The 10,786-nt window shown below is 54.8% G+C and overlaps 2 protein-coding genes across 9 annotated transcripts in view; one reads left to right on the forward strand and one right to left on the reverse strand.

Annotated features, from left to right (window-relative positions):
• The window catches only part of LOC107515986 (reticulon-2), an 84,682-nt gene that overhangs the window by 4,391 nt on the left and 69,505 nt on the right, over positions 1–10,786 (reverse strand). For 2 of the 8 annotated variants that reach the window (XM_036232491.1, XM_036232493.1), the window contains exons 2-5: positions 9,736–9,867; positions 1,897–1,941; positions 1,326–1,775; positions 965–1,249 (exon numbers count right to left, since the gene is read on the reverse strand). In XM_036232491.1, the coding sequence (XP_036088384.1) occupies positions 965–1,249; positions 1,326–1,775; positions 1,897–1,941; positions 9,736–9,867 (912 nt within the window). Of the gene's footprint in view, positions 1–964; positions 1,250–1,325; positions 1,776–1,896; positions 1,942–3,558; positions 3,769–7,662; positions 8,013–9,735; positions 9,868–10,221; positions 10,300–10,615; positions 10,699–10,786 lie in introns of those variants that run through there. The other 6 variants (XM_016155310.2, XM_016155308.2, XM_036232492.1 and 3 more) reach the window with 6 other exon arrangements.
• PPM1N (protein phosphatase, Mg2+/Mn2+ dependent 1N (putative)) lies at positions 4,040–8,876 on the forward strand. Its single transcript, XM_016155315.2, has 5 exons — positions 4,040–5,973; positions 6,538–6,655; positions 6,732–6,837; positions 6,922–6,982; positions 8,143–8,876. Exons 1-5 carry the CDS (start codon positions 5,026–5,028, stop codon positions 8,209–8,211), a joined length of 1,302 nt encoding a protein of 433 aa, XP_016010801.2. The 5' UTR covers positions 4,040–5,025; the 3' UTR covers positions 8,212–8,876.

Here is a 10,786-nt window from a genome sequence, read left to right on the forward strand (position 1 = left end):
CTGAGTGACAGCGCCGCCTGAGCCTGAGGATGGGGGAGGGGGCCTCCCTCCTCTTAGGCCCCAAAGGCCCATCTTGGGGGAGAGGGCGCCCCCACGCTCTCTTTATGCCTTCCTTGGACACCCCCAAGGCCCCCCAGACCCAGCCTGCAGCTCTGGGGAATCTGGGACCAATAGGAAACATCTCCCCAGATTTGAGGGAAATAGCGAATCTGGATCCCCTTCCACCATCCCCCAGCTCCCATCTCAGCCCGCCCCGCAAGCCCACCTTTACTCCCCATCTCTGATCCGAGTGAGAGGCTGCGGACACCGCTGCTTCTCGGGGATTTCGCCCACTTCAGTGGAACCCGCAGGGAGGGAGTAGGGGGCGGGGCCCCCTTTGGCCCAGCCAATTGCTCTCCATAGAGGTGCGGACCATCCCCAAAAGGGGTGGATCTCTTGTAAACAGCTAAAGGGGTGGATCTCTTGTAAACAGTCCATAACGAACACTCGGCCGTTCCCAGAGGCTGAGCACATTCTAAAGTAAGGTGGGGTCTATTTGCAACTGGCTAATGGATGTGGTCAGGAAAGGAGAGTTTTTAAAAGGCACACAGTTTACTTGTAAATGTCCCATGACTACATCCGGAGGAGAGCCTCTTTTTGAACAGGGATCTGGCCTGTTCAAAATCAGCCTCTAGGGGGAGCACTCCAAAAGAGGGATTAATTTTTTTTCAGCAATCGGCCAATCATAATGCTCGCAGGAGGGCTAACTTCCCAAATAGGAAAGAGAACTACGTGAAAAGAGCCAATGGCAGTCTATAATAACGGGAATTTTTTTTTTAAGGGCTGGGTTTATAATGTCTAGCCAATCCCAACATCTTCTCCCTTCTCCACTCTTCTCTATTCCTTGGCGAGGTTGGTCTCTTTACATTGCAATCCTCCCACCCCCGCTGTGGTCTAAACGAGAACCTTTGCTCAAGCAGTTTACCTAGAAGGTGTGGTTCCAATGTGAATTCTGATTGGTCCGTGCTATCGAGGCACTGCCCGGTGATTGGCTCCCGTTCCAGTTGCCCCCATTGCTCTTCCTCTTTGTCCTCCAGTGAGGGCTCATCGGGAGAAGAGTTCGAATCCCGGGATCTGGGTGGGGACTGTTGATAGGCCTGGGGGGTCCCATCACCAGGACTGGGCTGTGGAGTCAAGACTTCGGGAGGCAAGGACTGAGTGAGTCTGAGTTGTAGGTCCAGTTCTGGCATAAGAGAGAGAAGGTCTTGAGCTTTCACCTTGGAGATGCCTTGAGAAGAGACCACCCACCCTTTGTGGCTTTGGTCCCAGCACCTCAGACGTCTCACCTTTCCCAGCCTCTCCAGCCTCTTCTTCGTCTTCCAGTGGGGTGGAGCTGCTGGTTGCAGAGTCCTCTTCGTATCTGGCTTCTCGAGCTGCCCAGCCCAGCTGGAACCCCAGGTCATCTAGGGGGCGCTCAGCCAGAGGGGCAGTGTCGGGGTCGCCGCGACGGCCGGGCTCTGGGGACTGACTCAGGCTGGGGATGCTCTCCAAGCTGTCGCCCAGGCCAGGCTGAAGAGGAGGCTCTCGCGGCTCTGAGACTGAGCGGCCCTGGGGCCGGGGCCGGCGGGCGGCTGAATCCCGGCGCGCCCCAGCGCCCACCGCGCCGTCAAAGGCGATGTAAGAGAAGGTTAGCTCCCGGGGGGTGCCCCAGTCCTGCGACGTGGTCTCTTCTTCGTCGTCCTCAGAGAATTCCCGGGCTGTGTGCAGCTCCCGAAAATCCGAGTCGTCGTTCCCTCCTGCAGTGAGCAAAGGAGAGTGTGAGCTCCTCCAAGTGGGAACCTGAACCATTCTGCTCAACCCTCCTACCCAGCTGTGAATCCCCTTCAGGTCCCACTCACATCCTCCCCCTCCGCTTACCTTCCGTGGAGTCAGGGGTAGAGGAGGCTGTAGACGGAGCTTCTTCTGCGAGAAGGAAAAATCAAAGATCCTTAGAAGCTTAGACTGTCCAGAACACTGAAGTGTGCCAGTCCTGGAAACTTGGATGGTCGGAATTAAGGACTCAGAAAATCACTGCTCAGTCTTGGAAGTTCAAATCCAGGAACCTTAACTTTAGAATCTTCAAATTAGGGATTTTAGGAGGTTTCAATTCATTCATTCTTTCAACAACTATTTATCCAGCCTATATACCAGGCACTGTTTTAGACCCTTAGGATACAACTGTGAACAAAACGGACAAAATCTCTACTCTCGTAAAGCTTACACTCTATGGGGAAGACAGACAAACAAATATATGATGTTGGGTGCTAAGTATGTTGAGAAAAATAAAGCAGGGTTAGGAAAGAGAAAGTGAGAGGGTGCTGTTTCAGAAAGGCTTGTCGGAAAGACTTCTCTGGTAAGGTGACATCTGAGCAGAGACCTACATAAAGTGAGGAATCCATGCAAATATCTAAGGAAGCGTCTTCCTGACAAATGGAAAGGCTCAGTGAAAAGGCCCCGAGGCAGGCACTGTTTGGCATATGTGAGGAACAGAGAGGTGTAAAGGTGTGACTGGAGCAGAGTGACTGAAAAGAGAGGTGGGAGATGAGGAAAGAGAGGTAAGGTGGCGGGCAGGGGAGGTCATGTAGGGCCATCCTTTGTAAGCCAATGTAAGGACAAGATCTTAGAATATTGGGACGATACTCTAAAATGTTTAAATAACAGATTCTTAGAATTTTGGCATCTGGACTCCCCAGACATGCACGTGGCTAGATCTGAGAGTGTTGAAATCCCCAGCTGTCAGAACCACAGGGGTGTGGGACAGAGAATGTTAGGTGAGGACTGTTGGAGCCCTGGGCTCAGAGATCGTGAGGATCAGACAAGGCGTTCTCATTTGTGGGATCCAGCCCCTCAGAGCTAGCTCAGGACTTTGCCTACAGGAGATGCTCAATACCATTTGGAAATTGAAATCGGACGCCCCTCGCCCCCACCTCATTTCCTCACCTGTGGTATCGGAAGCCGGGAATCAGAGGCCTGGAACAGAGTAGGTCTCCTCCAGGGTTACTACTAATCAGTGGTAAAACCCTCTAAGGATCCAGGAGTCCTGGCCCCAACCCAGGGATGACTATTCCCCAGGGATAGGAGGTTGGACAATTTGGGCGAGGTCCGGGCTGCCTGTGAGTCAGGGCAGAAAAACGGAGGTGGGATGCGAAGATGGGTGATGGGGGTGTCAGACCCCTCTTCTCCATCCTGGCTTTACCCCTCCATTCGACTGCCCTGCCCGCCGGCCGCGGCCAGCACCAAGGAGAGGGGACAGCTCCTGGCTAGGGTCCTCATCTCCCGGCAGGGCTGCGCCGCGCACGCCAGAGCCCCGCGTACCCCCAAGCCAGCTATCTCAGTCCCCCAACTCTGTCCTTTCTCAGGTCCTCGGGGTCAGGTGGCCCCCGTCGCCGCTAGAACGCGGGGGGAGGGGAGAGCTTCCTTTGTCTACCTCGCCTCCTCCCCCATCCCGGCTCTCCCGCGGCCAGGCGCAGAGCGGATACCCAGGAGGAGTCCACCCAGGCCTCTGGGCTCCACACCATGCCCGAACCTCCCCCTACTCACTGCAGTGGGCGAAGACCGGCAGGACCTGCCCCATGGCCCCCCTCGGGCCTGCATCGGGACCCCCGCCCACTCCGGCCACGCCGCCCTGGGCCTGGGGCCGCAGGCACTCATCTCCGCCTCGCCCAGGACGCCGCCGCCATCCTCTCCTCCTCCTCCTCCCGGGCTGTTCTAGCAGCCGCCACCGCCGCCGCCCTCTGCTCGGCTCCGCGGGGGCGGGCGGGGCCGCGGGAGGGAAGGCACTGCAGCGCGGGGCTTGGGGCGGGGCCAGAGGACAGGCGGAGCGGAACCTTAGGGAGGGCAGGGGGCGGGAAAACACCATTGGGCCCCGGGATGAGGGGCGTGGCTTTTCTACTAGAGAGGCGGAGCTAAGAGAAACGCTGTGCGGCCGATAAGGCGGGGAAGGCCATCTGAAGAGCGGGGTCTACATGGAAGAGCACGGGGCTTGTAGGGGAAGTGGGGCAGAGCCTAGGGTAGGGTGAGGGCCTCCGGGAGAAAACGGTAAAGGAGCCCAGGTGGAGAGGATTGGGGCGTGGATCTCAGACTGGGTTGGGGCGGAGCTGGGGAGGCATTGAGAAGAGGTTATAAAGATTCTACTGCTCTGAGATAGGATCTGAGCCTAGATCTTCAGAGGGCGTGGGAAAGGGGGCGGGGAGAAACTACCCAGAAAGTTTTGAGACAAGGGGAGGTGCTCAGACGGGGGTGGGGCTTAAGTGAATTTAGGATTTCACATCAGGTAGTTGAGCGGGGCCAGTCAGAGACAGAGGGGCTAGAGGCGTGGCCTAGAGGGAACTGGAGAAAAGAGGCAGGGGAGGAGTCGCGGCCCAGAAGATGGACGTAACCTGAGGAGAGGAGCCCCCATAGTGTAGGGGCTGGGCCTGTAGTTAAGATGAGGAGCCAGACTTCGAATATTATAAGAGTTTGAGTCTGTGGGCTTGCATGGGTGGATGGTTGGATAGGACCTGGAAAAGAAGTACCAGAAGCAGGGTTTGGGAGGGCAAGACCCAGAAAGGGAGGAGTTGAACTAAAAAAGAAAAACAAAAGAATTTAAAGATTTCGAAAACAGGGACAGGACCACTGAAATGGGCGGAGCTTAGACCGAGCGGGGTTGGGGACCCCAAGCCAAGAGTGTAGTGTTGAGAACACAGATTATAGAGTTCATGTCCTTGCTTGTTCCGTGACTCAGTTTCCTTTTCGGTAAATCAGAGATAATGACGTGAAATAGTGTGTAGCACGTGATGAATGTTAGTCTGCCACTATTATTTTTCCCTGACCCTGAGCCGAGGGCTCCCTTTGAAGGTGCTGGAGAGAAAAGACCTAGGATCCAATCTCTTCTAGTGACTGGACTTGAGTGCAGGTCAAGGGCATAGGAAAGATTTCAGTGGTTTAAAATCTGACGGTGGAGGGGATTAATGCAGTGGAAGGGGGCAGGTGCAGAGGGTGGAGCCTTCCTGATCCCAGGGCAGAAGGATGGCGGCCTTTGCCCGCCTGCTGGAGCGTCTCCTCTGGCCAGCTCGCAAGGAAGAGGAAGCGAAGGAGGAGAAGGAGAAAGAGGAGGAGGAGGAGGAGGAGGAAGTGGAGGGGTGCAGGGCTCTCGAAGGGCCTCGGTCCCTCCTGAACGCGCCGCGTTGCGCCCAGCGGCCGCATGGGGGTGTGGCTGCATCTTCGGGCCTGCGCTTCGGAGCGAGCGCAGCACAGGGCTGGCGCACGCACATGGAGGACGCGCATTGCGCTTGGCTCGCGTTACCAGGGCTGCCTCCTGGCTGGGCTTTCTTTGCTGTCCTCGACGGCCACGGCGGGGCGCGAGCCGCCCTCTTCGGCGCGCGCCACCTGCTGGGCCACGTGCTCGAGGAGTTGGGCCCCGCGCCCGGCGAGCCCGAGGGCGTGTGCGGGGCGCTACGCCGTGCCTTCCTGAGCGCAGACGCACGTTTGCGATCGCTCTGGCCCCGCGGTGAGCCAGGCGGTTCCACCGCCGTGGCATTGCTCCTCTCTCCGCGCTTTCTGTACCTGGCGCACTGTGGTGACTCCCGCGCGGTGCTGAGCCGCGCGGGAGCTGTGGCCTTCAGCACCGAGGACCATCGGCCCCTCCGGCCCCGGGAACGCGAGCGCATCCATGACGCGGGCGGTACCATCAGCCGCAGGCGCGTCGAAGGTTCTCTGGCAGTGTCGCGGGCACTGGGAGACTTTGCCTACAAAGAGGCTCCTGGAAGGCCCCCTGAGCAGCAGCTCGTTTCCGCGGAGCCAGAGGTGACCGCCCTGGAACGGCGGGCGGAAGACGAGTTCATGCTCCTGGCCTCCGACGGCGTGTGGGACGCGATGTCTGGCGCTGCCCTCGCGGGACTGGTGGCATCACGCCTCTGCTTGGGCCTGGCCCCAGAGCTGGTCTGCGCTCAGCTGTTGGACACGTGTCTGTGCAAGGTCCTGGGGGCGGGGCTTGGGATCACGGAGGGGATTTAGGGTGGAGGGGCTTTAATGATGAGGCTAGAATAAAAGGAGAGGAGTGGGTGGGACTGCACCAAAGCGCATGGCCTGCTGGAATAGGGAGGGTCCAAAATATGGACAGGGCGGAGCCTGAGGGATGCCTTGAGGCAAAATGAGAAAGTGGTACCCGAGGTATTAGATTAAGTGAGAAGGATTTAAAAGAAAGGACGTGGTCTTTTGGGATGCAACGTACCTGAGACAAAGGAGTGGGTCCAGGGGTATGATTAGTACCAGAATGAGAAGCCCCTAAACAAAGTGGGAGAAACTTTTGCCAAGGGGACCGTTCTCCTTAATAGGGCAGGGCTAGAACAGTTGGGGGAGGGCATAGTCTAAGGAATTGATCCTAGTGAGAGGGCTTGGTTTAGACTGGCAGATAGGTGAAACTTGAGCAAGTACACAACCTGATCCGGGAGCGGGGAACAGAATACGGAGATTGTTGAGGAGTCCCAAGCTAGGGCATTGAGCCGTGTCCCACCAGGCCCTTTCCTCCACCCTCTCTAGGGCAGCCTGGACAACATGACCTGCATCCTGGTTTGCTTCCCGGGGGCCCCCACGCCTTGTGAGAAGGCGATCAGGAAGGAGCAAGCGCTGGACGCAGCCCTGGGCCGCAGGGTCACCGGTGGGCAAGCTCTAGGAGCTCAGTGGGAAGGAGGGTGGCAAGCAGGGGTACTCTGTAACATTTGCCTCCTTCTCAGAGCTGTGCTCCTGTGCCCAGCAGCCCCCTAGCCTGAACGCGGTTTTCAGGGCTCTGGCTTCAGAGGACATCCCAGATTTACCTCCTGGAGGCGGGCTCTACTGCAAGTGAGTCAGGGTGGAGTGGGGTAGAATGGGGAGAGGGCTGGCAATAGGAGGGCCCCCTCTCGAAGGCCTCCTTCTGCTTTTCAGAGCCGCTGTCATTGCCGAAGCTTATTCTCAACTCTGCCAGGCCTCAGGGGAGTGCTGGGAGGTAAGGATCCTATGTTCTTGAATGTTTCTCTTAGAAACACATAATCCAGCTTCCCCCACCTCCTTACCTCCCACACACCAACTTCTTTAGTGATGGGGAAATCGAGGCCAGAGGGGATGTGAGACTTGCCTGATGCATTAATAAATTCTCGCTCCTGGCCTGAGGCCTTGTGCTAGGCATGATGGCAGGGAAGCAGCAGCATATGAGATGGTGCTTCCACCCCAAGAAATGTTCCCCAGAAATGTTCTGTAAAGCCCTGTCATTCCGAGCACCACCCCCTCCATCCAGGAATAAGGCGGAAAAATTTAAGGAATGTTGCTGACCAATCCCTGGGCCTAGATGCCCTGCAGAGACTAGGTCATCTCTGAGGATGGCCTGGGTCTTAGGGAGAGGTTGTGAACTGGGCCTAGAATGTCTAGAAGAATTTGGAAATGTTGAGGAGGTGGCTGGAACCATAGAAATGAAGGCTCTTAGGGTGGGTCTCAGGGAGAAAATGGGAGGGAGGAAGCTGGGGACAAAACCCAAAGGCCTTTGCATAGCAGAGAAGAGTTTCGTTATCCTCACTTGGAAGAGTGGGGCTGTTGATAGTTCTCACCAAGAGAACGATGCATTCATCAGGATCGTTTGAGTCGTGAGTGACAGAAACCCAATTTAACCTGGGAAAGCAAAAGGGAACTTACTGGGCCATGTAACTGAAGAGTTCAGGAACTTAAGGCATGATTGCATCTAGTTGTCTGATGACGTCATCAGGAACCATCTCTTAGTTCTATTTCCCCTAAGTTGGCTTCGTTCCCAGGCAGGGTCTCAGAGTGAGGTAGCAGAGAGTTGTGGCTCCACACTCACAACTCCGGAGCCTAACATCCTCAGTGGAGAGAAGGCACCAGTTCCGCAATAGTTGCCACAGTGGTTCCAGAGCTTGTTCTCATTAGCCACACTGTGTCACATGTCTGACCAATCACTGTGTCTCTGGCCAGGCTAAGGTCACGTGTCCATCCCTAGGGCTTAGGGTTGGGCTTCACTGCATCCAAACCTGATGGATTCAGAGATGGGGTATGGTGGTCCCTCAAAGGAAAACAGGAGCGGTGCTCCCAGAACAGGGGAGCAGATACTGAGAGGCAAAAGGGGTGCCTACTCACCGTCTCTTACATTTTGTGTTCCAGAAGGGGCAGAATGGCCCTGGGAAGGCCACTGGCACCCATTCAGGCTCTGCCTTGGATTTGGAGGCCTGACAGCTGTTGCCCTTTGGGGACCCTTTGCCCAGCTTGGGCCCCAATGGAATTAAAAAACTCTCCTTCCCCAGCTACGCAGACCAGCGGAAGGAAGATAAGCTGATGGAGGAACCCCAGAATGCTTATTTCCTCTTCTCTTACTTCCCTCTCACAGAAAGTCTTATAAGAGGGGAAATTCCACCCACTATATAGAAGGGGAGAGGGGAAACCCAACACCAAATGTTTGTGACATATTTAGAGCTGAATGGACCCTGAGAGATCAACCAGTTCAATAACCTTTCTTCCCTTTCCATTTTCCACCTGTTTTGGGGGGAGGTAGGGGAGAGTTTTTATTATTAAATATTAATTACATGATTCAAAATACATTTTTTTTGGTAGGGAAAATAAAACCGCAAGCATTATTTGCCCAGTCGCTTGGCAAATATGTATTGGGTGCCTGCTCACAGCCATTAATGGGGACTCACTGAGATTCCTGCCTGTTCTAGGGACCCACCTCTGAGTGTGTATGGGGAGACGGCCAACAAGGGAACAAATCAGGTCATCTCAGATACTGACAAGTGTCTTGAGGAAAGTAAAACAGGGGACATGACAAAAAAAAACCTTCTTTGGTTTTTAAAATTGTTATTTTCTTTTTCAATGGTAATAAATTCACTTGGTTCAAAATTCAAAGGGTACAAAATGGTGTAAAATGAGGTCTTTCTCCATCCCCTGTCCCTCAGCCACTCAATTTTCCACCTGGGAATGGATGCTTTAGATAGGGGGATCAGGAAAGAACTCTAAGGAGGAGGGGGACAATTGAGCAGAGGCCTGACAAAAAAGCAGTCAGCCATGCAAATACCCCTGGGAAGAGTGTCGAAAGGCAGAAAGAACACCCAGTGCGAAAGCCTAGAGGCAAGATCCAACTTAAGATCTCTAGGGCCATCAAATTCTCCACAAATCTATTACCTACTGGTAACCACTACAATGAATTTAGAGTGGGTTTTTCCAGAACATTTACTCTGCATGTACACCCAAGGTGTTTCCTTGATTTTTTTCATACCCTATGTAGCATTTGGCAATTTTTTTTTTTTTTTTCGCTCAGTAATATGGTAGGGACTTCTTTTATGCCATTTACACACCTCATTCTTTTTGGCTGCTGCTCAGTGCTTCAGACAAGTGTTGTGCAATGGTTTTGCTATCCATTTTCCTCTCAAAGAACATTTAGGCTATTTCCAATTTCTTGCCCACACATCACTGCTGCCATAAAGGTCCTTGGTCAGGCTCCTGGTGTATGTATGCAAGGGTTTCTCAGGTGTGTGTGTGTGGGGGGGGGTTGCTACCTGTTTTGCACAGCACTTGAGCTAAGAATTGTTTTTATATTCTTTAAGGGTTGTAAAAAAATATAGGTGAAAGAGACCTTATGTTTAATATGCCTAAGATATTTACTAAAAGTTTGCTGATTGTAGTGCAGGTGGCACACAAAAGCACCACCCCTCCCATTTCACAGATGGGAAAGCTGAGACCCAGAGAGGAGAAAGGACTTACCCAAGGTCACAAAGAAACTGGGGTTCTCATTCAGTTGGGTAGATGTGCATCGAGCTGCTGTTCTAGGCCTGGCTGGGTTAGTGAAACACGGAAATCGATCAAGTCCACTCCCGTCCCCAAGGAACTCACAGCCTGAGGAAACACACAGAGAAATGATTATGACCCATGTGGATCAGGGTTCATGGTCTCCTAGGACGAGATGGGGAAGGGGAGAGGATTACTCAATTCTGCAGAGAAGAATTCATGTTAGAACATATACTAGAAGGATGAGATGAGATAAGGACAGCATCCAGGATTTGGCTTGGACAAAGGCTGAGTAGGTTGAGCACCTCACCTAGTCAGCTGGACCCTAACAATTGTTGGTTTTACACCTAGCATCCAAGCCCTGGAGTTCTGGGGGTTCAGTCAAAAGGGGTTATAGTCTAGAGATATTCCTGTCTTCCAGGCCTCAGTTACCCATTTGTAAACGTCAAACTGATGATTTACCAGGTTCCTGTCCCTGAATGGGGCACCGTACCCAGGCCAGGTGGCGCTCTACGGGAGAGGCGGGGATATAGGCGTGACATCACGAGGGGCGGGGCCCGCAGGCCCCACTGCGGAAGCCTCGGAGGGTGTCCTGGCTCAGCCAGAAGTCCGCGGGCGCGTGGGGGAAGGGGCCTACAGGAGCTGGCACTAGGGAGGGTCTCCACGCCTCTGAGCCTTCCAATAGCGGGATGATCCCGCCATTCTCCGGGCGAAACTGAGTCACCGCGGGGCGTGCGTGGGGAGGGGGCCAAGGAACCCGGAGTCTCATCCCCACCCAGGTCCAGCGCCGCACCCCCACCCCCTGCGGCTGTGAGTCAGCGGCGGGCCGCGCCCCCTCGGCCCACTTCCTCCTCACCTTCACCAGCGGGGCGGGGGGCCGTGAGGTGGGTGGCGCCCTCCCCACCCATCCCCCTCCAGTGAGGGGAAGAGGGTTTAGTAACCCCTCTCTCTTGGCAAAGAAGAGACACGCTGGGAGGTCCGAAGGGAGGGTTTAAGAGAGAAAATTAGAGACAACCTACGCTTAACC

This window comes from Rousettus aegyptiacus, unplaced genomic scaffold (assembly GCF_014176215.1).
Source record: "Rousettus aegyptiacus isolate mRouAeg1 unplaced genomic scaffold, mRouAeg1.p scaffold_m13_p_14, whole genome shotgun sequence".
NCBI classification, from domain to species: domain Eukaryota; kingdom Metazoa; phylum Chordata; class Mammalia; order Chiroptera; family Pteropodidae; genus Rousettus; species Rousettus aegyptiacus.

Bases quoted from the DNA above. Each gene is read 5' to 3' on its own strand.
- PPM1N (XM_016155315.2), top strand. From the start codon at position 5,026: ATGGCGGCCTTTGCCCGCCTGCTGGAGCGTCTCCTCTGGCCAGCTCGC. The intron at 6,656-6,731 runs GTGGGCAAGCTC...CCTCCTTCTCAG, and splicing joins CCTGGGCCGCAGGGTCACCG to AGCTGTGCTCCTGTGCCCAG. The intron at 6,983-8,142 runs GTAAGGATCCTA...TTTGTGTTCCAG, and splicing joins CCTCAGGGGAGTGCTGGGAG to AAGGGGCAGAATGGCCCTGG.